This window comes from Plectrocnemia conspersa, unplaced genomic scaffold (assembly GCF_051122295.1).
Source record: "Plectrocnemia conspersa isolate PC_06_02 unplaced genomic scaffold, ASM5112229v1 ptg000010l, whole genome shotgun sequence".
Classification (NCBI taxonomy): Eukaryota; Metazoa; Arthropoda; class Insecta; order Trichoptera; family Polycentropodidae; genus Plectrocnemia; species Plectrocnemia conspersa.
In genome coordinates, this window is record NW_028277174.1 from 13,088,036 (window position 1) to 13,114,566 (window position 26,531).

Sequence of the window (26,531 nt, forward strand, 5' to 3'; positions counted from 1 at the left end):
TAAATCGAATTTTGCCCAATTATCAACAATTATCTTTTCTCAAAAGTCAAAAATCCACGTCAAAGCAATAAAATCGTGCCGTCGGCGTCGCAATGGGAACGCTCGTTACCCAGCGTTCACACTGCGACGGCTACGGCACGATTTTATTGCTTTTGACGTGGATTTTTAACTTCTGAGAAAAGATAATTGTTTTTTGTGCCCTCCTATTGGGCAAAATTAGGTTTAGATATGCTTCATTCGATTCTCACTTATTGTAAATCGTAATTTTGTTATTTATTTATTTATTTTATTTTATTAAGTTATTTAGCTTAATAGCTAATCTTTACATCTAACAAATTTAGTAAACATATATAAAAATATATAAAAAATACATAACAGAAAGAAAAAATGAATATATACAATAATAAAGTCTTAATATTATAATTTATTTCTATATGTACGAAGGTGTTTTTTTATTCCATTTATGAAACCCGTTATATTTTTGCTGTTTCGGATTTCTCTTGGAAGACTATTATATAAATCAAAACCTCCGTACATAATTCCCCTAGCCGTACTCGTTTTCTTATACTTAATTTTCTTTAAATTTTCTCTATTTCTAGTATTATATTTATGTACATCTTTATTTCTTATTAAATACTTATTAAAATATTTTGGTAATATATTATTTTCTAACTTATATATAAATACTAAAACATTCATACTCAATATTTCTTGAACATATAAAAAGTCTTACTTCGAACGTTAGATAACCGAGCGTTTCCGCTGCACAATTTTATTTCTTTTGACGTGGATTTTAAACACCCTTAAATTTGGCCTGAAAAATTCATGTCACTTAATAAAACTTTATAAAATGGATATATTAAAAAATTAACCACACATCCTTTTTTCTGTCCCTGTTAACTCGTACTTATTAATTATTCAAAAAATTATATTACGACGGTAAAAATATATAAAATGCTTTTTTGTAATGGGGTACAGAATCATTATTTTCTCAGGGCTCCAGTTCGCTTTCGGCGGCCTTGGATATACATATATATTAAAATAGCTCAAGATGCATATGGACAAATATTCTTATTTCTTGACACCTTTTACATGTATATATTTATATTTTTACTGATTTTTTTATCTTGGCGACTGTTAGATTTTTGATCAGGCAGTAGTCACACGTCTCCCCTTTTCTCTCACCAAGTATGAATACTATTGATGAATTGCTTATACGTATTTGTAGAATAGCGCGAGACTTGAATTTTTAAAACATTAAATATGTCATAGGCTGTGACCATATTTAAAATAATTGAATATAAAAGACATTTTTAACTTTGAAGTATATACAATACTCAGCTAAAATATTTATGGTACAATAAAAGTAATATTTTATGATTGATTTGATCTGTAATAAAATATAGAAGCGGTTCTTGAACTGATTGATTAACTCGCGAATTTATCAAACTGAATGTCGGTCTTTTCAAAGCCAAGCGAGTTTCATGAATACTATTTCAATTTACGGGGCAATTTTCTTGCAAGGACGTCTCGAGAAGTTCCAAGAAATGCGATTGGCGTTCGTTGTCCGAGACGTGATTGAATGCCATCATGAGACATTAATCGAAGGTTCCTTAATATCTTTAGAAAGTCATTAAATATTATTTTGTTACAATATGAATAATGGGAGATTTATTAAATCTATATTTTATCATATGTTCTAGTATTTGAAAATATATATATATATAGTAAACTATACGCTTCCCCCTTGTCGTCTTCACATCAAATTGTATATGCTAACCATGCCTCTTTTAATTAACACAATGCTTTTGTATGTATCGTTATTACTTATTATATATTATCCGAAAGGCTTTGTTTCAATCAAGTCATTGCCATTGTCTGATTCATCGTTACCGTCGACCTTAATAATGGAATGTCTTCTTCTGCTACTGGCTCCATACGCTGTGGCATCAGTAATCAATCTGCAGAAATCATTTATGTCATCCGATATGAGTGACTCGAGCATATTTTCAATTTATGAACATCGTGCAGATATCATGAATAATATTTATCTCTGTAGTAGTGATTTTCTACAATTTTATCTTACTTCACTTCTCTTCAAAATTAACCTTGAGTATACATTGTAATGTGCCGATTTCTTATTTAAATGTTTTTTTGTTGTTAATGGTGTATTACGTTACCAAGGGCGATACCAGTAATCATTCATTTCCAGTGAGAGAGGCGTACGAGTGTATAATTAGTGTTTTGTGCAATATTAAGATGCATAACTATTATATCTGACGTCAAATAATTACTGCTTCCTGCCTTTGATATGTACGCTTTATGAATAAAAGACATAAATTAGGAAGTGGATTAATATGTAATGTTTTTTCATTTAGCCTTAAAAGGTGCGGCAGAATAATCAGATATTTTTGAGATGGGTATGTAGTTTGTATCAATATATTTTAATCATCATGGCGGAGGGAAGTTTGCAAGTAGGATTTTTATTTGTGTGATGCGATTTATTCGCACGCATGAGGGTAGCGCTATGTGTGTGCATTAGACCGCGAGGTGAGTTGGCGTAAAAAGGCATAGTAGTATTTGAAATTCAGCGAACCGGATGATCATAAATTTGCAATTAAGTTTGCTTATTTTAGTGGATCATTCGAAGCAATAGTTTTTCATGGATTTTAGTTGCCCTGATGTTAGTGTCTTTTGTGTCACTTTAAAAATTGTTCGAATACCTTTAAATAAACCGTATTTATCGACCGAGTAACCGTCCTATAAATGGTTTCTTTGCCGCACTTATTAGTAAATTTAATTAATTTTGTAAAAACTTGAATCGCTCTGTGCCTATATTTAAACTTTTCAAATTAATATTGTATAGCATTATACAAATTCAAAAGACAGGCTTAATAGGATAACGTATAATGAGATTAAAGAAAAACACTCCTCCATCATCCCGTGGGTAATGAGTTTGTATGTACTTTTTGTACTGTTCTCTTTGGTTTAATGTATTTTCTCTTCTGTACATAATTATCGTTATTTTTTCGTTAAAACCTCTCTTTTATACATAACCTTCGTCGAGCTTTGGATGATAGGCAAAAAAAGTATATTTCCGAATATATACAACCTAAAGAATGTCCGCCGCTCAGATGCGATCTTGGTGATTAATACGCACAATTCCCGGTAGACGATGGCTTCTGATCTCTGGGAAAAACCGCGGTTCAATTTATCCACAGATAGTTTTTTGCGGTCGCCGGTATTTTATTATTTTTCTGGTCAATTCCTAGCGTTCCTATCCGTCGATCGCCGACTTGACCCGATTGCCTCGAGTGAGTAATTTCTATAATACGATAGGAAAGCTATACAAGAGACGATTGTTTTTTTAACACACGCTGCTGCTCATTAGCATTGAAGTGAGCTTTTATAATCGAGTGCTCTCATATCCCGGTTCTTTCATTAGAAGTAGTGAAAATCGCTTTGTGTTGTCGGTCGGCTTATGAAATTTCGCATTGTGCCGCTGAAACTGGTACTGTTGTTGGCCGTGTGTGTGAGAGAATGGGTTTTGAAATTACCCTGCGGTTATGGCATATAAACTGATATTATATGAGCATAATATTTGCGCTAGAATACGTAATGTTTGTTAAAATGTATCTATGTAACGAAAATAATAGTGAATACTTTAGGACTCGATGTTGAATTCGACCCGAGCTGGCAAATACACTCAGGCGATAAGTTTGTTTATGTTGACCCAACTTGGACCTTATGTTCCGATATACATAATACTCGTAATACGAGAATAAGTTTATGAAAGTGGATCAGTGATTCATCTTGATGTTATCAACTATCGAGTATATCCAGACAATACTACTATAGGGCGATTATTTTCTTTATAACTTGATTTTCGCTGTAACAATATGTAATTGATAACAGTTTATAATATTGATTTTATTAATATATATTGATGGTATAACATTTTTTAAATATTTTTTTGTTATTATTATATGCTATAATATATTTTTATTAATACATATAATGATATCGAATATCAGCAGTGAAATTATGTCGACGCCAGATTCGCATGCATGTGTGTACAGGTAGCGAAATCTGGCGTTTGGCGACAGTCGGTCCCAATCGCTTCTTCGACTGGCAACACAAATTCGTTTGACTGTATTGAATAATTGGTACCCGATATTGCTGATTTATTTATTTTTGTCACTTCTAAAAATTATTGCATATTTTATGTATCTGCGGAGTACTACCAACATTTTATTTGACATATTTATAGAGATGTTAAAATAATAAGATGGCATGTACACAATTTGTACATCACGGTATAGAGAGTATACATCTAAATTCAGCATGTTTTCCCATTACATAATATAAATCAAATTATGTTATATTTGTAGCAAGCGCTGCCGAGAGCGAACCCTGGAAAAACAATGATTCCGGGCCTCATGATAAAAATGTCATTTTATATATATTTTTAACATCGTAATATAATTTCTTGAATAAATAAGTATATGTAGGAGTTAACCTTTCTATGCTACAAATAAATATAAAAATTTGCCACCGTTGCGACATATTTTCTGAAATCATAATTTATGCGAAATATTTTTATTAGGCATTAAAAATTATTTAAAATATCTACTTATTATATTTACTTAATAATTAGTTGTGTTTTCTTTGCTGCTCAGTGTCGCCATATAGTGTATTTCCAGTCCAGGTCAAAAGCAATAAAATCGTGTCATTAAGGTGAAAACGCTCAATTATCAATTTTTTTTTTATAACAATATTACGAGTGAGAATCGAATAAAGCACATCTAAACAAAAATTCGACCAATAGGAGAACGCAAAAAACAAAATTTTCTTCTCAGAAGCCAAAAATCCACGTCAAAAGCAATAAAATCGGGCAGTCTCGTTACCGAGCGTTCTCACTGCGACACGATTTTATTGCTTTTGACGTGAATTTTTGTCTTCTGAGAAGTGATAATTGTTTTTGCGCTCTCCTATTGACCAAAATTCGGTTTGAAAATACTTTGATCAGTCCTCTCATATTAGAAGTCCATAGTAATATCGGTAAGGGTAGCTAACATATAACCACCCACCTCGACAGCGCTTGTTTGTAGCAAAAATAGCAATACTAGTTTTCAAAATACAATCTTGCGTTCTATCGATGTAAATATTAAATCGTAGCGGTCAATTTGACATAAAAATAAAAGGTTTTACTTTCAGTATACAATCTCAACCAAGCGTAACTATTTTAATACGTATTTTATATAACATAAATAAAATACTATAACTACAGTTTAGATCTGTGATAATCACAATAAAAAAAGTATATCAACATTCATTATTAAGCTCAGTAGGACATGTTTGATATGCCGCTCGGCAAAATTACATTTCACGTTCCCATCATTAAGTTCATCCATTTTTTTCGTCATACTCCGCACGTCGAATGTCATGCATTTCGTAACATGTAACTACACTGTGATGACTCTGATGTGCGTTTTTATGTAAGTGTGTTTATTCTACATACTACGTAAATACAAGGAAATGAGTGTGAAGGTTGCAATGCAATAATCGAATTATGCGAAGCCGTATCGCCGTACTTTTATCCTTTCTCGCAGTGGTTCTCGACATTTTCTTTCTGCTTTGTGTACGTTTTGATGATGGTCACCATCATCATCATCATCACCACAGTCGCTGTAGGCTTTTGTTGCATTTTGTGCCATTGTGTTGCTGAGGCTTACAAAAGAACGATTACTCATACGTATATGGCCATCCCGGGACTCGAATGTTTCGAAACGTTCGGAAGCACGTGGGATGAAAATGAGACACGTGACCGTGCGCGCGTGCTTGAACCTCTGAAAAGAAAAGTACTATATGAGGTCAGAATGGAAATGGGAAAACGATATGATGGTAAACTGTGAAATGGGCAATTAATAAAGAGCAAGGTTGCAAAATTGCGTGGCATTTTTCAGCTTTTCAGTAATACTTCTATAGTCTATTAAAAGTACAAAAAAACTGAACAAAAAAGTGCTCTAAAATTTCTGTTCCTGTGATTGGTTGGTCGCCTTGAGGGAAAGTACGCAATGGTTTGTTTTTCACGATGTACAGTTGTCGAGATTATTATCTTATCACCTCTTTTACTATTGTTTTTGTTTTATTTATTATATTATAATCATTACCTTGCTCTACATGTATTTTGTATTTTATTAAATACTGTTTTATTTATTAAAAAAAAATCGTTTTGCTTGTTCTAAATCAGACTTCTCAGCGATTACGTTAATTCTGCATTTATTTGTGCACTGATTCTTAAGAAAAAAATAGTGTAAATTTATTCAAGTCATATTTCTTAAATGTATGCGTTCGACTGGTCGACTTCTTATCGACAATTTCACTCCTGAGACAACCTGTTACCGTTGCAGAATACTAATTGTATAAACCAGAATTGGCGTCTTCAATTAACTGATTTCGCAAATGTTAGTTCTGTTGTCGATTCGTATGATTGCGCCATAGTTAGTTAAGAGGGCGTTTCGACTGTAATCTATGGAAGACGTTCATTAAAATTTCATCAATAAATAATGGCACTGCAATCGTAAATTGCCTCTAAACGCCATCAATCGCTAGAGGTCTTAGAGATAAAAGCCATTATTATCACCGTGGTGGCGGTGTCTCGCCCCACAAATTTATGTTTCTGGTAACAATGGCGATTATTATGCAAAATCCTATATCTAATAACTCCATATATGAATTTTGCATATCGACAATGACGCCCGCGTGCATACAACTCTGCCCAGGTGGCTGTCTGGTTTCTGAAAACAAAACACACTGCAACGGTATTCAGAATCGATTTTTTACAGTCCATTGTTGTGTCGCGGATTCAGCTCTAAAATATTTTAGTTTTGAACGTACCGTTTTTTTACCAGATGTGGGACAAATCACAAATCGTGAAGTGAACGTGTTTTTGTATTTATTATTTCGAGCTTAGGATGCTTCCACTGATACTTTAAAATCATTACCATTTTATACCATCGCTTAGTAAATCCTAAAGTTTGGATGGAATACCTTGTTTATTTTTAAGATTTGGTAACCCTAAGGGGTGAATACATGGATAATATTTTGTAAAAATATTATTTTTACGCAAATTTATATTTCTTTATTGTAGATAAGCCTAATGCCATGTGAATAATTTACGGATAGTTTTAATTTAAATTTGATTGAATTTTAATCATTAGGATAAGACACACTCGTTTGTGTAATAGATTGCTGCAAACTTGTTTCCTCCAGATTTCACACAGCGGTATGCTGAATATTTAACACGTATTTTTATTAATAAGATTTGTAAAAAAAAATATCAGTGCCGCCAATTAACTCGACAATCTTGGCAACTGTCGACAGACTAATGACAATCGCGTCGATCGAATAAAAACAATATTCGCCATCTCTTTCATGCGCACAGGTGCGAAAAAATCGTCCTTCTGTATCACTCGCCTGTTTAAACATGTTCGAATTTTGTTCGCGGAACAATGTATATAATTAGGCTTTCTTTAGTATGTGTAGCTATCATATTTAGTGTAAGACAAACGTTTTAGATACTTACATTAAATTGATATTTAAAATACATTTTATATTCGTAATATACATTTTATATTCGTAATATACACATTAATATTTGCTTTTGTAATATCTAGATGGTAATGCAGATAAAACATTGTCTTATCTTGTTTTTGTTTATGTTGCTAACCGCAACTGTGACGTAATTTGACAAGTTCGAGAGTATTATTATACAGTATTTTTTTTTTAAATATGCATGTTATTAAATTATGAATAATAGCAATGACGATGTTTAATGTAAGTAGTCGCAAACACTTAATTGTTCAAGTTTATTTATTTCAGGTTAGTTTATATAAAAAGTGAATTATGTACTATTCTATTTTTAATTATTTGAAGAGTACAATATCTGGTTGTTTATTTTTTTTATTACTCCCATCAAAGAACACTCTCAATACATTTTTAAATCGACCAACATAAAAGGCGGTAACTTTCTACGGTTATCGCCGTGATGGTTGCGGTTTAAACCTTGTTGTTATAATTAGTAATAATGTATCATATCTGTTGACTTTCTTCCGTCAATAATAAACACCTAATAGTCTCGTTGCTAAATTGACTTTTGACGGCGAGGGGCGGCGATTAGCGCCGACTAGATTTTCTCTTTCGTTATCTACTGCATATTTGACGTTTCGTGTGACCAATAGTTAATCATTGTCGTTTGTGATTTCGCAGGCCACGGGCGACAGCTCGAGCGGCGGCGGCTCGGGCTCTGGCATGGAGTGTCTCCAACTACGTTCGCCGCCGGCTCCGTTCCACTACCACATCAGCGATCAGGCCAAGTCACTAGTGGTCCTACAGGTAATTACTTTGATCATAATCTTCATATGCAAATAAAAAACGCGGCGAATCGACCTAGACTGCGGTTATACTACGACCGATCAGGCGCCTAAAGGCTCGGCCATACCGGCGCGGGATCCAACTACACGCGAAGGCAATCCCGCATCGGTGTGACTCAAAATTAATAACAAATAATGTACACGATTAAAATTAGATAAAAATCAAACAAGACTCATCAAAAACGGTTTAATTAAATACAAAATATAATAATTAAAATAGCTAAAAATTTTCAATAAATAAAAATCATAACTCAATTGCAAAATCTTGTTCATTCTATTAAATTAAATTTTTCTATGCTACAACTCATGAACTGAAAATTATTGTTCAGCGAAATTGCATATCGCAAAGCCCCCAGAACTACTACTAACAGAACTTTAAAAATACTTTTATCGATTGATTTTAAGCTTTAAGCCAGCCGACGTAATAATTATTATTCGAGAGTAAAGTATACTAAAAATAATTATATACAATTCCAACTGAAGAAATCGTTAAAAATAAGTCGAACTGATTTTTAAAGCTTATATCGACAATTATCTCCCTCTAGTTTCGTTAAATAATATGCGATATGACGAGCAGATCATATGGTGGGCTTCGCGCTGTTGACCCTACTCGGTTGCCCGTCATATGATTGGCTTCGCTTTGATAAGGTTAATAATAATATTTAGATTCTCTACGAATAATTTACGGTTTTAGATGCTCTCAATTGGCTGAGCAGGCATTGTATATAAATTAATAATAATAATTAAGTACATTAAAATCATAAAAAAATTACGGTCACGTTATTGTCCGTTCCCTCGTATTCGCGTGATAGCGAAACTTTGCGGTCAGACATTTTGTAACTTAATCTTGTAAAAATATCGTGCGAACGTAATAATTTTTTAAACTTTCATCAAGATATGTACCTACATAGCACGTCATCCTTATTAAATCATTTCAAACTTGTGTTAAAATTAACTTTAATCATCTATCAAAGCCCAGACCATCATATTTTTTTAGATACATATTGATATTATCTATGAGCTTGTTACATATATTTTCTATATAAGAATTATGTTCGACCAAGTTTGATCTGAATTATTGGCTACTATAGTCATCCGTGAGATTTAGAAAATTTAGGAAAACCTAATTTGTGATGATCGGTCGGAATTATAATTATGTAGATAAATTGAAAATTACTTATTTTTATGTGAGATTCGAATCCATGTCTTTTGGTAGTAGTCATCATATGTCTATCTGTTTGCGTCTCTCAAGGATCAGTTTTAGGACCGTTGCTATTTGCAATATTTACAAGCGACGATGACTAATACTGTCATTTTAGTTACTGTTCAGCAGTAGATAAGACTGAAATCTGTTTCGATAAATGGCTATTCACTGCAATACTCACATTATTTTTTCACATAGATGAAAGGAAAACTTTCGCTTTAGACAAATTAGCTAAGATAAAAATATAAATACATCTCTAGATCTAAACTTTTGCGAAAATCACATAAATCAAAAGTTTTGCCGTAAAATTGAGTTGAATATTAATTAATAAATATATAATAAGATGTGCGATTTCGTATAATACACAATGAATACTTTCAGTATTCAATAACAAATATTGTTTCAAGAATCTCATAAAAATATGTTAATTTCAAACTTGGAACAGAAATAAATATCAATAAATGAATATTATTATTTTAGTTAATAGTTAATTAATAACAAATAGAGATGAAATGTTTATCAATACACATATCCACCTAGGTAAGATATGAGTCAAGGCATTGCGAAAAATACTGGATATTTGGTTAAAATATTTACCGTAAAAATAATAAGATAGATACGATTTAAAAAAACGCAAAATTAAGTTAAAAAAAATGTATGTGCATGCGTTCATAGCAACAATAAAACAACATCAATCATAATTGTTTACGTGTACAAATTGCTATTTAACGGTTTAAATCCAAAACGCATTATCGTCCGCCATTAAAGCGCAATTTGCCACAACAGTTATCGCCGATCGCTCGCTCATGTATTGTCGCGATTCTAAAATGTTTCATTCGATTTGGTTGCAGGAGCTCCAGAATGAGGTGGGCGCCCTCCTCGAGTTTCGCGATCTCGTCATCGAGACGTTTCCCAATCTGCGGTCCAAACTGGCGAGCGGAGCAGGGGGCGTCTCGGTGGGAAGCAGCAGTTCCGGAGCGCCTCCGGTGGGGACTAGGAGAGACTGGGAGCCTGGGGTGCGAGTGCGGAGAAAAATACCCCAGAGAGAAGTGGATTCGCTGCCGAGGAGTAGGAGCGACAGCCACAGTAAACCGCCGACGAAGAGCGAAGGCGCCCATAGTGTCGTCCAGGACTCTGGCTTCAGCACGGAGACGTCGTCGAGCAAGGACACCCACAGCACGGCTACACCCTCCACCCGTCAGCCTGCAGCTTACGAAACGGAGCTGTGGCAGCTCCTCGAAGTCATACAAATACGAGGGAGCCGCCTGCGTGACGAGGTCGAGGGTCTCAAGGGAGCCTTGGCCGACAGAAGATCTCATAGTTTGAACAACCTCAGCGACGACGACGATCCGTCCGAAGAGTTCCGAAGAACTTTGGGGAGCGGCTCCGTCGAAGAGCTGAACGCCTTGAGGCACGAGAGAGACCAGCTGCTCGACAGACTCGCCGAACTAGAAACTGAAGCTTTAGCCGGTAGAATAGAGGCCGAGAGGCTCCGGCGAGAAGGCAACGCTAGGTTAGGATTAGATCACAAATGCGAGTTCGACGAGCGCACACTAGAGTTAAGATCGAGACCTTCGGCGCCAGGACCGCTGCGCTCACCCCTGTCGGTCCGGCGGAACTCTACGTTTACTCCTGTGAGATCGGATAAAAGTAGGTTAGCGTACAACAGCGACAGCGACGGCGAAGGCGACGCTTCCGGCGCCTTCGACGCGGAATTAGGAAAGTTGGACAAAGTGATGAACACCCCGGTGCGAAATTTAAAAGTGAAAACGCCGGACTCGAAAAAGTTCGCAGCCATACTACAAGAGAACAATCCATTAGAACTTCAGAGGCACTTGCTCATGTTTACAGTACACAATCAGGTAAATTTTATTTTATTTTTTTAACAAGGCTATTGCACTTTTTGCCTTGACACGTAGATATACAAAATAGTCAACGGGGCGTATGTTGACCTGCCATTGAGATTGCAACTCACAAGGAAGCTTTAATTTCGCATTCGATTGCAAACCTGTCCGCCCGCGCTTTCGGCGCTCATTTCAGTGACTAAATTTGTAACGACAACCTTCTTTATAAGACGCTATGTTACCTCATCGCACTTACCCAACTGCACATAACCTTGTGTTGTCATTCGCCAAATTCGTCAAACAATATTGTGACAATATTTTCGACTCAAAACAATCGTTTGTGTCGCGAAGGTTGTTTGTGTATTTTATTTGGCTGCCGAATATCGTTGCTGTGTTAACCGTTGTGTTTCATATCGGGGATTATGTGTCAAATAGTATCTTTTGTTTCCGCACACGTGGGAAATGCTTAATCGCGATTCGTCTCGCAGAAAACTGCCGCTGCGATTGTCCGCGGTGGAAACTGAAAGGAGAGACGACCTCAACCCATTTTGGCACAATTAACCCGACAGTTGTTTTAGTCGAACGTGGAACTCGAGCGATTCAGGCGCTTTGTAGTTAATTAAGAGAAATTTGTTGTTGCCGGGGAAAATCTACGAAAGCGCTTCGAGCATAGTTGAACGGTTAGAAAACGAGTATGTTCAATGTTTACTTATGGATAGTGCTTTGGATGATGTTTGACGTACCTATTATACGAACGATAGAATATTGAATGTTTTTGCTATTGTTAAAACATTTTACACTCAAGAATACATAATATTTTTATTAAAAAGACATTCTTATCATTTTTATCACAATCATTGGAATATTTCTTGAACTACGATGACCTTTATAACGTCACTAACAATAAAAGTTATCGTTTTAAAAGTAACTTGTAATTGGTCAGTTGAATAATATCAACAAGTTTTTCGGAAATTCGAACATGACCTAATTTATCGGTTTCGTTATTAAATATGTAGTAAATACATGTGTGTTTATAAATAAAACGGTCAATATTGAACTGCCATTTTATATTTGGTCATCAACCAATGACTCAAAAATATTTATAACCATAAACTTATTTCGTTGTTAAAAATATATAACTGGTACATATCAGTGGCGTGCTGTCATTATGCCTGCACTACACTTTATGGAAGTTGGCCAAGGTTGCCCAAGGACGGAGAATATAGTGGGTTACTTCGGTCGAGTTCTGTTCTGCCTGCTTAAAAATCTTTTGGAAGTTTTCCGAAGTTACCGAGCACTAAGTAATTCAGTCGACTTGGCCAGCTTCGAGCGCTTCCGAACATTGTCGGCAAACGGACCGAAGTCAAAGGAACCGAAGTCGGAGCTGCTCTTTCGAGCGCGAGTGGTGAGATACTTCCCCTTTCGCTCTCTCGCGTGTTAAGTGACGACAGTGAGAGAGATAATGATGTGGTTTTTCGCAAACTGAGATAGAACAAGTAACTCGATTCAATTTTAGTATGGTCAACACGCATGTCGAGCGGTCACGTGGCCAAGTTATAATACCACATGCTTATCGGAGACTTCAACAGACTCTTACTGACATCTTTGAATATTTTAGGGCACCAAAAGCGATTAATTATATTTTTGATAGTATATTCTTCTAACAAATATCGTTATTATATTTTTTTTCCGTATAAAATTAAATAATTAGTGGTACTTGATTTTAAAAAAAAATCTTTTCGAATATCCTTATGTATTTTCCTAGATCGGTTTATGTCACACCATAACGAATTCTTATTTAGAATCGATGGCGACAAATTCTAGGATAGTCACAGATGTGGTGTTCGTATTCTGAAGTATCATTTTTATGCCTTATGGCATTTTGCAAAAGCCGACAAAGATTTTGCGTAAATTTAATATTTACGACCGAAAAGTTTTCACTGTTATTGTATTGGTGAGTGCCCACACAAAATTTTATAATTATCAGTAGCGTAATTTTAACAATATGACAATTTAAAAATTGCGATTATTTGGCACATTTTTCGATCGCGCGCAAATATGCCGGCTGTACGTGACAGAAGCCGCCGTCCGGACGGCATATGAAATTTGCGACAGTGTGGTCGCTTACTCGAAGTCGTAGGTCTCGACCGACTTCAGTTGTAACTTCGGTTCGGACAACTTCCAGAGAGTGTAGTGCAGGCATTAAAGTATATATTTTAATAATTATTAACTATATAATTAATTAATATATATCACCATGTACAACTTATCTTGATTTAATTTTAATTATTCATTACCAATATGTACAATCTAACTCGATTTTATTTAATTATCACAATGTTCATCCGTGAGATAAGGAAAAACTAGGAAAACCAAAGCAATTATTTGCGTTAATACAATCAGTTGGAGAGTTATCGATTTTACCATTATTCATAATTGAGAAAGAGATGGCAAGTTTGGGCTTATGCCTCTACTATTAGCTCCTTGTTCATAAAGTTCATCGATTGTTAAACGATAATCAAAATGTTTTTTTCATTAATATTTTAAACTAGTTCATCAGTTATAACATATGGCCTTCGATTTGTTTCTTCATCATAAACGTAATTTATTTTTTTATTTAAATTCAACTTGCTGTTAGCGAGCTGCCGATATGTTTCAGCATACAATAAACGAATTGCTGATCGAACCATGCACTTGGCGGGTTAGTGACAGTGTTAGTGACAACTACATACTTATGCAGCCCACGATCATTTTAAACACACTTAGCAAGCACACCGTTGCTACAACTGAAGACTGGTAAACTCTGCCATGTCACGCGGGCATGACAGTAATTCGTTTACGCTAGCGTAAACGACACTGTTGCAAAATTGTTTTATTTTTGCTAGCCTTGCGTTTTAATTTTATGAACACCCATTGTATATAATATATAATTTTCTTGATAACTGCAAAAACAATTTTATCGAAAAAATATTAAAACACCCCAAGTCTTCTTTATGTTGGGCCATTTACAAATCTATAATGATTGAAGAATAGTTTTATTGTTGTTAATATTTATGTGTCTATAGTTCGATTTCATGGTAACACAGTATTTATATTTATTTTAGAATATCTAAAGAAGCGGTCCTATTAAACTATTCCACTGACACCGAAAAGCTCTTACAGAGGCATCCCTATCATATATCTATATATTTATGTATAGTATATAAAAGTAAAATAACGATACAGACATCGCGCAATTCTCTCGGTCCTCCCATCATAACAACATGTCATCGGCACGTGTCTGCTAATTGGATACACCTGGTACGGACACAATAGCACTTTGACACTGTCGATCGCACAGGAACGTGACTCTATGTCTACGATATATACAAGCTTGTTCCTTCTTTTCTGTCATTCGCCAATGTCCGGTCGTGTGCATCCTGACTGACAGTGGGTATTGTTCGCGCTGCCGCACCCTTCGTTTTCACGACGGGTCAATCGAGAACGATAGAGTCGATATCCGCTCGGTTTCCATTGTGGTTCCTTTTGGTCGATGTCACCGTGCGCGGTCATCCGCGGGTATGTCATTGACGTGACTGGCCACTTCCGGTCTGAGGACGTGGAATTCTGACAAATTGAATCTCGACGACTGATTTAATGCAGTCGTGGCATAGAAATACACGTTATAAATACTAAAAAAATGTCATGTTTTCCCCTTTAATTCAGCGACTTGTTTTCTTTAAGTAATCGAGGTATTAACGATTATAAATAACTACTTAAGAATTTAAACTGGTTTATGTATCGTACATGTAACTGAATTTTTTTCGAAAATTAATTATAGTATTAAGTAGTCATTAATACTGTCAACTAAATAGCTTTGTCTCTGGTAAAGGTTTCAAAATCATTGTAAAATCATACTTTTTCTTAGCCAACTAATTTGTGATAACACATCACTATATTCAGCATCGTTGTTAGCTAATAAATATTTAAATTCTTGATGATCAAATAATCGAGATAACATAATTTGTATATCTAAACAATGTGCAACACCACGCACTGATACAAATTTATTATTCAAACTTTTCAGTAATGGTTCAAAGAGAACAGATTGTTTACCTCATAGCAAGTGTTCCATCTGCAATGATTGATTGATTATATTTCAAATAATTAAAAAAATATTCTGAATAATTTTTCCACAGTAAATTGATTATTTACAAATAATCAGTTCAATAAATAAATTTTTGACTGTTATTGAATTATTCCTGTCACGTTTAATTCAAAGTCTAAACAGATGTATTTGTACATCTGTAATCTGATTAAGACATTTCAATACCAATTCATTAATTTTATGTGATATAAAATCATGACAGACTTATGATGACAACTTCCGCCTAGGGATTGCATTAATACCGATATTACCGAGAGAGAAAACAGTCAATACCGGTATTGACATTATTAGTATTATTTTAATTAATTAATCGAAAAATAATCCGATTATCGCTCTCATGATTCACCATGTTTATTGGTGAACTAAATCAAAGCATTCGAATACTCTGGTAATTATTGTTTCGATATATTCAATATTTTAATGAAAACACTCATTGATAATTAAAATACTAATATTAAAATACTAGCGCCAAGTCGTTTTTTATTTTGGAACAAGAAATCTAGGACAATATCATTTTTGAAAAAATATCGTCATTGATCTACCGTTTCTGGATGCCAGAAAACCACTCACAATTTATTCCTAAAAAATAATACTCATTAAAAATATTTAGCTTAAGACTATTTATAATACTCATTATAAATAGTCTTAAGCTTAATGTTTTTATTTTACTTAGAAAGTGGTTTAAGAGTTTTTCCTTGATTCATTTTATCTTGTTATTACTACTAGTATTATTTCATATTTTAATTTCCTATTGTAAACTAGAAAAGTGGTGATTTAAAAGGGAATTATTTTAAAAGAGATATGTGGATTTAAATAAATACTTTGTTGCATATTGTTTGTGCGTTTATTTAAGATAAATCTTCGGAATTTTTTCTTCGGAAAAGGATTCGTTGTAGATAGTTATTCACGCTCGTTCGCACTTAATCTGTCCAACAGTAATGCACGAACAATTAGTTTTATGGAACAATTGTTTTATATATTGCTCATTTAAATCGTCCTCGCTGTAAAATGCTTATAAATCAGCAACTTGTATATAATTTTCAAGTAAGTATTTTCCTGTATTCTTAGTTTTGTAATAAACGTTTATAAAAAAAGACACTAAATTCTAAATCTAAAAGTAGTAGTCCAAACATCAGCTTTTGATTAATACAATATATATCCTAATTTACCATTAACAATAATAAATAATACGATTAAAAATATCTTGATTAAGAAAATGTTTATCGTAAGAAAATACTTTTGTGAAAAACTTCGTGAAATTACTGAGTAATTTTACATCTTTATAGGAGAAAATATGTGTGAAATTGTTATAGAGTGCTTTTGAACACATGTCGTGCATATTTTATTAATTAAAACATACCAATATTAGTTTCCAATGTTCTTTGCAGAGCCACTGTATTAAAAATATTTTGACTAAACGACGTACAAGAGTACTCGTGTCATCCAAAAATATGCTTCCAAATTTTTAAATCAGCAATATTTAACTTTCCAACCGTTGGTTGTGTTGTGACTTGCGCAATGAAAATCTGATCGAAATTACCATTTTGTTCAATGCTAGCAATTAAACGCAGGATGTTTTAAATTAAATTATATTGAAAATATATGTTTTGATCAATTATATACGTGTCCTTCAACATATTTTCATCTGATCGCAAATATGCTTTGTATGCTTCAATCGTGGTATTGCGACATAAAATTGAATATCGGATAAATATTAATCTCTGGGTTATTATGGAGGCAAAGGGTCAGAAAGGTCAAAGGAATCCTCAGAATAAGTTCATTGCGAACAACTGACAGTTTTGTTGCATTCAAATTCCCCAATAGCATAATAGGTTAGGTATGTGTTTTGATTAACTTAACTTCTTCGTTCATTATCTCACTGTCACTTATTCATAATGTTTTATTAGAACAACTTGAAGATTTACATATAGTGTATAGATATAGTTATTTTTATCATTTATACTTATCAACAGCTATTTTATTACACCTGCATTTATTGGTTAACACTACATAATCACAGCAATGATGCGTGTAAACAATCCGATACCAAGCTTTGCTATCACAATGTTTGATTTTACTTTGTTTAATACATAACATGTTCAAACATGTGATGAATTATAATACGTGTGGTGTGATTTATAGAAAGTGAAAATTTTCCACATAACTCACATAACGGCTCATTTTTTGATCGACCGTGTAATGTCACGTTATTCGTCGGTTTCTGTACATTCTGTATGTACATATGTACACATAAATTAAAATTTTGCTCGTTCACTTTCATATCGTATAGCACAGATATAATATCGATACACTTGCAACAATTTCTTTGCCATGTTGCATAAGTCCGCTTTCTGATTGTAAACAACCAAAATGACTAATTTTCCGATACGTTGCGCAACATTAATGTTCGTTAATGGCGTGTCTTAAATTTACATTATCTTTACGGATTTAAATATACTGTTCACGTTACAACTGCGAAGATAAAGATCGCCGTGTAATTATATAATTTGTCTGCACGTAAATTTTTCAAACGTCAAACTGTGAAAATCCGCGTTCACTTTTAATTCAACCAACAGGTTGTTTGCCAACTAAAATACTTTGAATTTTTCCACCATTGTTCGCCCACGTGTCGTGCAACCATTCCAGTTTTTTTATTGCTATTTATAATATGTATAATATATTATTATATACGCCTCTTGCAACTCGTTACAAAATTAGTTATAGTATCAGTTTGCAAAAAATTGTATGCAAAAAAAAACAATGCGTTTTCCTTGTTGCAATTAACATTTTTGTACGCTTTTGTGTAACGCAAATTGCATTTTTTTTAATTTTCTCTCCTACCACGCGTTATAATTATTCAAATACAGTATAACATTGTGATATAGTAGATTCGACTTTGCTAATTTATTTTTGGTTTAAAAAAGGATTGGTTCTGAATAAATATTATACTGGCGTGTTGAGTTGTATTATTGTCGTGATGATCTCTGCTGCTGTGTCTCCGTGGCGTCTTGCCCCTGTGACTTAGTGCCAAATCTTTTATAATGCTGTTTTGGCGAATCGCAGATGAGGATGTTTGCGAGGCAATTGCATCGCACATATGTTTTTAAGAGAAACGGTCCAGCAGGTCACTTCGACAATCGGTAACCAAAGAATCGAAGAAAAATAATAATGTGTGCAGGGTAAAATGTATTGTTTGGGCACGCGTCCTTTTCAAACAAAGAGTAGTTTTTTCGGCGGTACTTCGATGATATGCTATTGTGTCCATGCAGTATTTTTATGTATTAACGCAATAAATTTGGACACGATATCTCTCTTTCATTGCTGTGTGTAGCTCCATTTTCATGACGAGTTGATTTATCTTTTCGTTTGTTCAAATGGTCGTTAGAATGCCCTCTAAATTATTTCAGGTGGTTGAAACCCCCACAACTTTTTAGCCTATGAAAAATCCACAGATAGATTTATTAATAATTACTTCTACTACTTAAGTATTTATTGTACCAATTACAATTGTTTTTTTTTGTCATGTTTGCTTTTTGAAGTTTCTGAAGTAAATAAAGACTTTTTCAAATATTCCAATGCTCTTTAGTAATCGCTGGCTAGACCAAAACTGAATAAATATTAAAAAAGCAGATGTTCTTTTTTTATAATAGAATATTTAATAAATAATGTTATGCAAATTTTTAGAGATTTTTTTATAATGGTAAAACTTATGCATCAACTTACATAGTTATATCATTTTTTCCGACATTTTATTATGAGAAACAACACTTTTGTGATATCTATCATATTGATCGAAAATTGACTTAATCCAATTCGAAAGTGAATTAATTGCTTTTTCTCTGCGATTGCGCTTCAAAGCGCGACGATGGTTGTTGTCGTTGCGAAAGTTTCGCTATTATGTGCAATTCTCAATTAGGATTGGTTGAATATTGATATTATTGGCAGTGAAATGGGCCTTTCATACTTCCGTAATTTCTAAGTACAGTCCGTACTTTAGAAACTATAGTCTATTTATTTTCAAGAGTCAGTGCGCAAGAACATTGTTTAACGCGTAATCAAAATGTGCTCTTAAATTTCTGCCTTGTGATTGGTCGTTCTCAATGAAACGATTGATCTTACGGCGAACGACCAATCACAGGGCAGAAATTTAAAAGCATGTTATGATTACGCGTTAAACAATGTTCTTGCGCACTGACTCTTGAAAATAAATAGACTATAGTTGTTGATAATTTGCAAAAAAAATGAAAGCTTGTTTTTATGAAAATATACAAATAACGCTCAAAACATATACAATACTCAATTAAAACATGTTTTTTTTTCAGTATTTACCTGAGCTCTTTTTTTGTTGTTTTTCCTATTAATCGCAATTAGCGCGACTTTAGTTAATCAACTTGGTGAGATAATTTGATAATTGATTAATGATAATATATAATGCGATTCTTTATTTTAAAATATAAACTAACTGAAAGCGTTTGTGATTTAACCTTAATATTTGAATAATACATGTATGTAATGTTTATTGGGATTATTTTAATATGTACATTACTAACGAATGTATGTTTATTTATACATAAATGTCACTGAGATGTATGACGAGATATATGTATATATTATTACATCCCCGGTGAAAAACACGAAACCTTATTATATTATTAAAGTCGAGTCTATCTCTCGTCATGTTGGAATATTAGCACGATAATGTAAAAAACGTGTTCTGCTGTTCAAACTCAAAAAGTCAAGCAAGAATTTTAAATTAAATTTACATTAAAAACTTATTGATCCTACAAAACCGGGGTAGGATTTTGCTGCCTCGAGAACCGTTTGCTACTTACAAATTTAGCATTACAAATTTAATTACTGTCTCATTTTGAAACTCATCATAGAATTTAAAAAGCTCGTAGTTATTATATAATGACGATAGAAAAAAATCTATACGATCATTTGCAGTTTTAGTTAAATAGCAATGTTTTGGGGTCCAAGTACTAGCATCTATCTATCATAAATACTATATAATAAGTTAATTACATATATTATCTTACGTTCGTCTTCTTGACCTCTTCAATTATTTTGTTATTAGCGTTGATTTGCAATCTTAGATAACATAATTCTCAGATATAAAGTTGCTAAGCCGTGGTCGTAGTACAAAAAATAGTACTGCCAAGCAAAGCTATATTATTTGGTGTTACGTTGCCCGCTTTGAAATGAACCGAACCAGACAGAGCTTCTCTGACGCGAGTGATCGAACGAGCTCGCCCAATCCAAATATGTTTTCGGCGATTGCTACGAGGAGCTGATTCAATTTACGTGGGACAGCGCAACATATTTGTAGGTGTGCACGCTACATATTTGTGTGTATCTATATGTACGTAACTTAGGTTATCAGGTATTAGTCGTTTTAGCGTGGTACTGTAGTGTATATTTAAAATGGTTAAATTCCCAATCCCGATATATGCGAGTAAATTCATCTTTGTTGATGGCAATGATGATGTGAACAAGAAAAATGTAGCGAAATAGTATCGTGAATCTAAAGCAGGAAGAAGTGACGTTTATTAAGAATGGAATAAAAATAGTGGAAGGCCATTTGTTGTCACTGATGAACTTATTAAAAAACCGTTATGTTCAATATATACAAGCACAGTATTTTTTTTGGATCGGTTGCCGAAAGAGCATACACTATGTCTTAATATCTATAGTTTAATATTTATAGTATATTAGAAATACAGATTCCATTTTTGAAAAAACAGATTCCTGTCTTGCTAGAGTATTTTTTTCGATTCAATCAGATGAATTTTTCAACAATTTCTTTCACTGTGATCGTTTGGTTGAAAATATATGTCTCATTAATATAAATGTCTATCTTTAAGATACAATATGATCTCTTTTATCTCTTTCCGTTGGAAAATAGGCTTACTAATTAAGCTCATTTATGATTTTTTCTTCTTCTCTTGGCTGTCCTGAAAGGTCTCTTTGAGACGTCGAGACCATAGGCATGAAACCGGGACATCTGGCAACCCTAACAACAAATGAAGATCTTCCACAGACTGAGCACTAGATATGAACCAATACATATATTTATGATATACATAGACCCCCCAATAATACGGTAAATTGGGGACGTGCTATTTAGGTGCGTGTAGTTGGGGGTCTAGAAAATACACAATTTATTGCAATGCGTACGTATGAATCAGACGCGTGTGGTGAGATATCCTCCATTTGGCTCGCTCACATATAAAGTAACAAACATCCAAATAGCACGTCCCCAATTTACTGGGATTTACTGTATTTTATAAGATCACCAGGGGTCTTCATCAAAAATGTTGTGCTCCTTTAATCCTCCTTGTACAAAATTTTCGAAATGTCTTTTTTTAACTCCCACAGCAATTTATCATCCTCAAACAAAAATTCCGAAATGGTTTTTGAAAAAAAAAATTTTAGCGATTTTTTTAGCTTCCGCAGCAATAATGAATTATTTTTAGTGTCCTTTCATATTTTCAAAATCTTGTCATCTTGTATTATATCAATGTCATTGACTTTGCACAAAGTTAGTATTATATACATACATATATAATCTTAAAGAATCGCTCATTTGAATCCAACTTCATTATGTTCTATTCTCAATCGTATCTACTGTCAACGATCAATTTCCGCACCTTGCCACGATTGTCACGCTCCGTCGTTTATTTGGATACGACCATTGACTTGAACGATCATCACCATCATGATCAGCTGCGACATCCGGTCCTGACACTTCTCGATCATATTGTATTCCATGCGGGCGACTACAGTACAAACAAAAAAGTTCAACGCCACAGCGCAGAACGGGTGATGTTTGTGTGTTCATCTACGAACACGTGTTTTTAACCCTTCCGGTGGCTCGAGCCGTGACTAACGAGATCAACGTCTCCTCCGTTATTCTAAAACGACATTAACTGGGTTACGAATCGCAATGAGCGTTAATTTTATTATTGTAGGTTGGTTTGGATTTTTATTATGTCCAATTGCCGGTTGTAAAAGTTGCGCTGGATAAGTTACGAATGGATCATTATGAAAACTGGTCGACGGTTAGAAACAATTTGCATGAAATTGCATATATATTTGCAAGGTAATTTGAAGATCGAGGTACGAATGGGTGGTCTATAGATCATAACCCTTGTAAAAATATTGAGCATTTACATGTTACTTTTTATTAAGATCATTTTTGTTTTTAAAGTTTATGCGTCAATATTCAACCATGTCGAATTAGTACTATATTTAGTGTTTCTTATTCTGATGAATTACACCACCTGTACCAAATCCGCGAGGATTAGTTATATCTCCGGTTCTAATAGCGCCATCTCTTAGTTGTGGCATACGTTTTGTAGGTCGAATACTAAAAAATAAATAATATCAACAACTTTATTAATCTTTAAGTATCGAAACATAGAAAATGGGATCATAGACCGGTATAAAGTAACCTTATTTAAATTTTAGTTTTAATGAAGTAAAAGTTTATATAATGTCTGCACTACACTCTCTGGAAGTCGGCCAAGGTTGGCCAAGGACGGAGAATATAGTGGGTTACTTCGGTCGAGTTCGGTTCTGTCCGCTCTAAAATCTCTCGGAATTGTCCGAGGTTACCGAGAACGGGAAGTAAAGTGGGGGTAATTCAGTCGACTTGGCTAGCTTCGAGCGCTTCCGAACATTGTCGGCAAACGGACCGAAGTCAAAGAATCGAAGCGAGCGGTGAGATACTTCCACTTTCGCTCTCTCGCGTGTTAAGTGACGACAGTGAGAGAGATAATGATATGGTTTTTCGCAAACTGAAATAGAACGAGTAACTCGGTTCAATTTCAGTATGTGCGTAGGCGTCCTGTGGTCAATACGCATCTCGAGCGCTGCATCGTAGTCACGTGGTCAAGTTATAATACGACATGCCTATCGGGGACTTTAACAGACTCTTACTGACATCTTTGAATATTTTAGGGCACCAAAAGGGATTAATTATATTTTTGATACTATATTCTTCTAACAGATGATGTTATTATAATTTTTTTTTCGTATAAAATTAAATAATTAAAAAATAATTAGTGGTACTTGATTTTGTTAAAAAAATCGTTTCGAATATCCTTATGTATTTTCCTAGATCGGTTTATATAAATGTCACACCATAACGAATTATTATTTAGAATCGATGGCGACAAATTCTAGGATAGTCACAGATGTGGTGTTCATAATCTGAAGTATCATTTTTATGCCTTATGGCATTTTGCAAAAGCCGACAAAGATTTTGCGTAAATTGAATATTTAGGACCGAAAAGTTTTCACTGATATTGTGTTGGTGAGTGCCTACACAAACTTTTATATTTATCAGTAGCGTAATTTTATTAGTATGACAATTTAAAAATTGCGATTATTTGACACAATTTTCGATCGCGCGCAAATATGCCAGCTGTACGTGACAGCAGTCGCCGTGCGGACGTCGTTCATGGCCACCGTCCGGACGGCATATGAAATTTGTGGCAGTGTGGCCGCTACTCTGAAGTCGGTTCGGACAACTTCCAGAGAGTGTAGTTCAAGCATAACACATTATGTTAATTATGTAGTCAGATTATAAATTGATTACTGAATCACCAAAAATGTGAGCTTTGGCGTCATGATATTCACAAAACTTGTATGTCTGAATTTCTGTATTCATGGGTTATTATGAATGAATTATATTTTCAATGATTAATTAACATTTGATTTATTTATACAAAAGCGTAGTTTTTTATGTACATCATTTACATAAGAAATACTTTAAATGTTGACTATCGAAACATCTATTGCTATTGTTTATCAAGCAAAACTCGAGGGTTAATTAGATTCAAAACATTTCAAGCTGTCTTAACATAAACACGCCTAGGAACACATGCGTCTAGTTTAATTTTAACCGATTTTAAGCTATATGTTTTATTTTACAGATTTTACAAGATAAGGTTGAAAAGATAGACAGATTCAAAGGCTCGCTGATGGAGAGGCTGCATCGGTCGAGGGAGGAAAACGATGATCTCAGATTTCAGGTAATAATTTTATTTATCTAAACACAAATATTTCAATGTAAAAAGTATCGTGACGATTCGGTATGATTTTTACGGATAATTGCCCAAAATTTTACGCGGTGAAAGTGACGCATGATAACCATAACATACAATTTATAAAATATATATATTGTCGATATTTTGAAATATAAATTTGAGTGATCTAATCCAACTTCTTGGTATCGAATGCGATTAGGTTGCAATAATCGAGTAACATTCTTGTGATGCAACACGCAAGTCAAAGATGACCGATTGCACGTAATTCTAAACCATACCTATAAGATGTGATTATTATAACCCTGCACGCAAAGTCTAGTTATAATAAAAAAATATGCTACAATTTCAACACACCCCGATTTTAACACGAAAATTATTATATGTATATTAATCACGCGATTATAATTGAGTAGCATGCGTGTGTGAGATGTAAGTATTTATAACTATATTATGTATATTCACTTCGAAGAGGTCCTTAGTAGGTATTTTAGGAACTGCGTCGGTGGTGGATGTATATTGTCAGACGAATCTGAACGTTGAGAATGTGTAATATATAATTAAATTTCTAATATTAGTGGCTTGTGTATGGAGTTAGAATATTTATTATATTTAAAATTTATTGATATAAATTAATTATGTAAATAATCAGTAAGTTCAATAATATCAAATATAGTATTTACTCTTTTATTGTAATATAAAAAATATTTTTTTGTATCATTTAAATTTTATTTTTAAAAAATACGTCAAACAAAGGGATTATTAATATCGGAATTAAATTTTCAATTTCTTTTGAAGGCTAGCGCTTTTAAGCGTAAATTTTATAACGTCTTTGCTTATTTAATTTGAAACGGGAGCGTACAATCTTTTTTCATCTTTCAACACTTAACGCCGTAAATCAAATTATCAAGGCTTCTGTGCGAAAAGTAAAAATGCAAAGCGAAAGTTAAGAAATATAAACACACTCTAAACGTTAAATATTATTTTCTTTAAAATAATATTTGCATATTTAAAATATTTTATAAATCATCATCATACTTTCACTTCCGTATCTAATTTGCTTGAATTTCAACTTGGCCTATATTCTTTCATAAAAAATCGGACACATGGGAATTTTTAAAATCAACAAGATATAATATGACTCATTGTTTTATACATTGATTGAAATAATCGTAAAAAATGGAAACCGCCGATACATACGTATTGCGCGATCGAGAGTGAAAATCGATTTTACACAAATTGAATAATAATTATTGTATTATACACACACGTAAAATTTCTAAACGTGAATTGAAATAGTGGTTATAATAAAAAATATTGGCGTGCGTTCGTCGCATTGTTGCTTTATATAAAAGCCTCGCTAACGGTTTGTTTTATAGTTAAAAAACTTTGTAGATTGATACATAACAAGAAATACATAATTGCAATCACTTCAGAGAGCGAGCGCCTTTCTTTCAATTTCCTAAACGACGACAAAAACTATAGTTGCGTGCTAGGTGAAAAAAAGAATAATGCAATTGTCCTCTCTTTTGTTTTGGACCGCGCGTTCACTTTCGTGCGATTCGATTCGCCTCTTCTTCTATATATTTTTATTGGATTTTTTATATATTCCATTTAGCCGCTATAACGAATCTTAACGGCCGCTATTGGTCGATGTTGTTATTGCAATAATGCAGTAAAACGATTTCGTTTCCCGTTTATCTTTTTACGTTTTGTTATTATTACTTGCCGATTTTCAAGTGTATCCGTTTCGCTGGATTAATGTGCAGCAGGTTCAAAAGGAACGTATAAAAGACATAAATCTTCGCAAAGGATAAACTCTCCCAGGTGGCTAATATTTTAAGGTCGCAA

General features: G+C 33.7%; 1 protein-coding gene and 1 long non-coding RNA gene across 4 annotated transcripts in view; both read left to right on the top strand.

Annotated features, from left to right (window-relative positions):
* jvl (javelin-like) overlaps positions 1-26,531 on the top strand; it is a 153,338-nt gene that overhangs the window by 115,805 nt on the left and 11,002 nt on the right. For all 3 annotated transcript variants that reach the window (XM_088194291.1, XM_088194292.1, XM_088194290.1), the window contains exons 2-4: positions 8,272-8,397; positions 10,491-11,501; positions 24,570-24,668. In XM_088194291.1, coding sequence (XP_088050417.1) covers positions 8,272-8,397; positions 10,491-11,501; positions 24,570-24,668 — 1,236 coding nt within the window. The remainder of the gene's footprint in view (positions 1-8,271; positions 8,398-10,490; positions 11,502-24,569; positions 24,669-26,531) is intronic.
* On the top strand, positions 14,773-22,032 carry LOC148230683 (uncharacterized). The gene is made up of 3 exons (XR_015810937.1): positions 14,773-19,635; positions 19,850-20,959; positions 21,296-22,032. It is a non-coding gene; the product is annotated as an uncharacterized LOC148230683 (long non-coding RNA).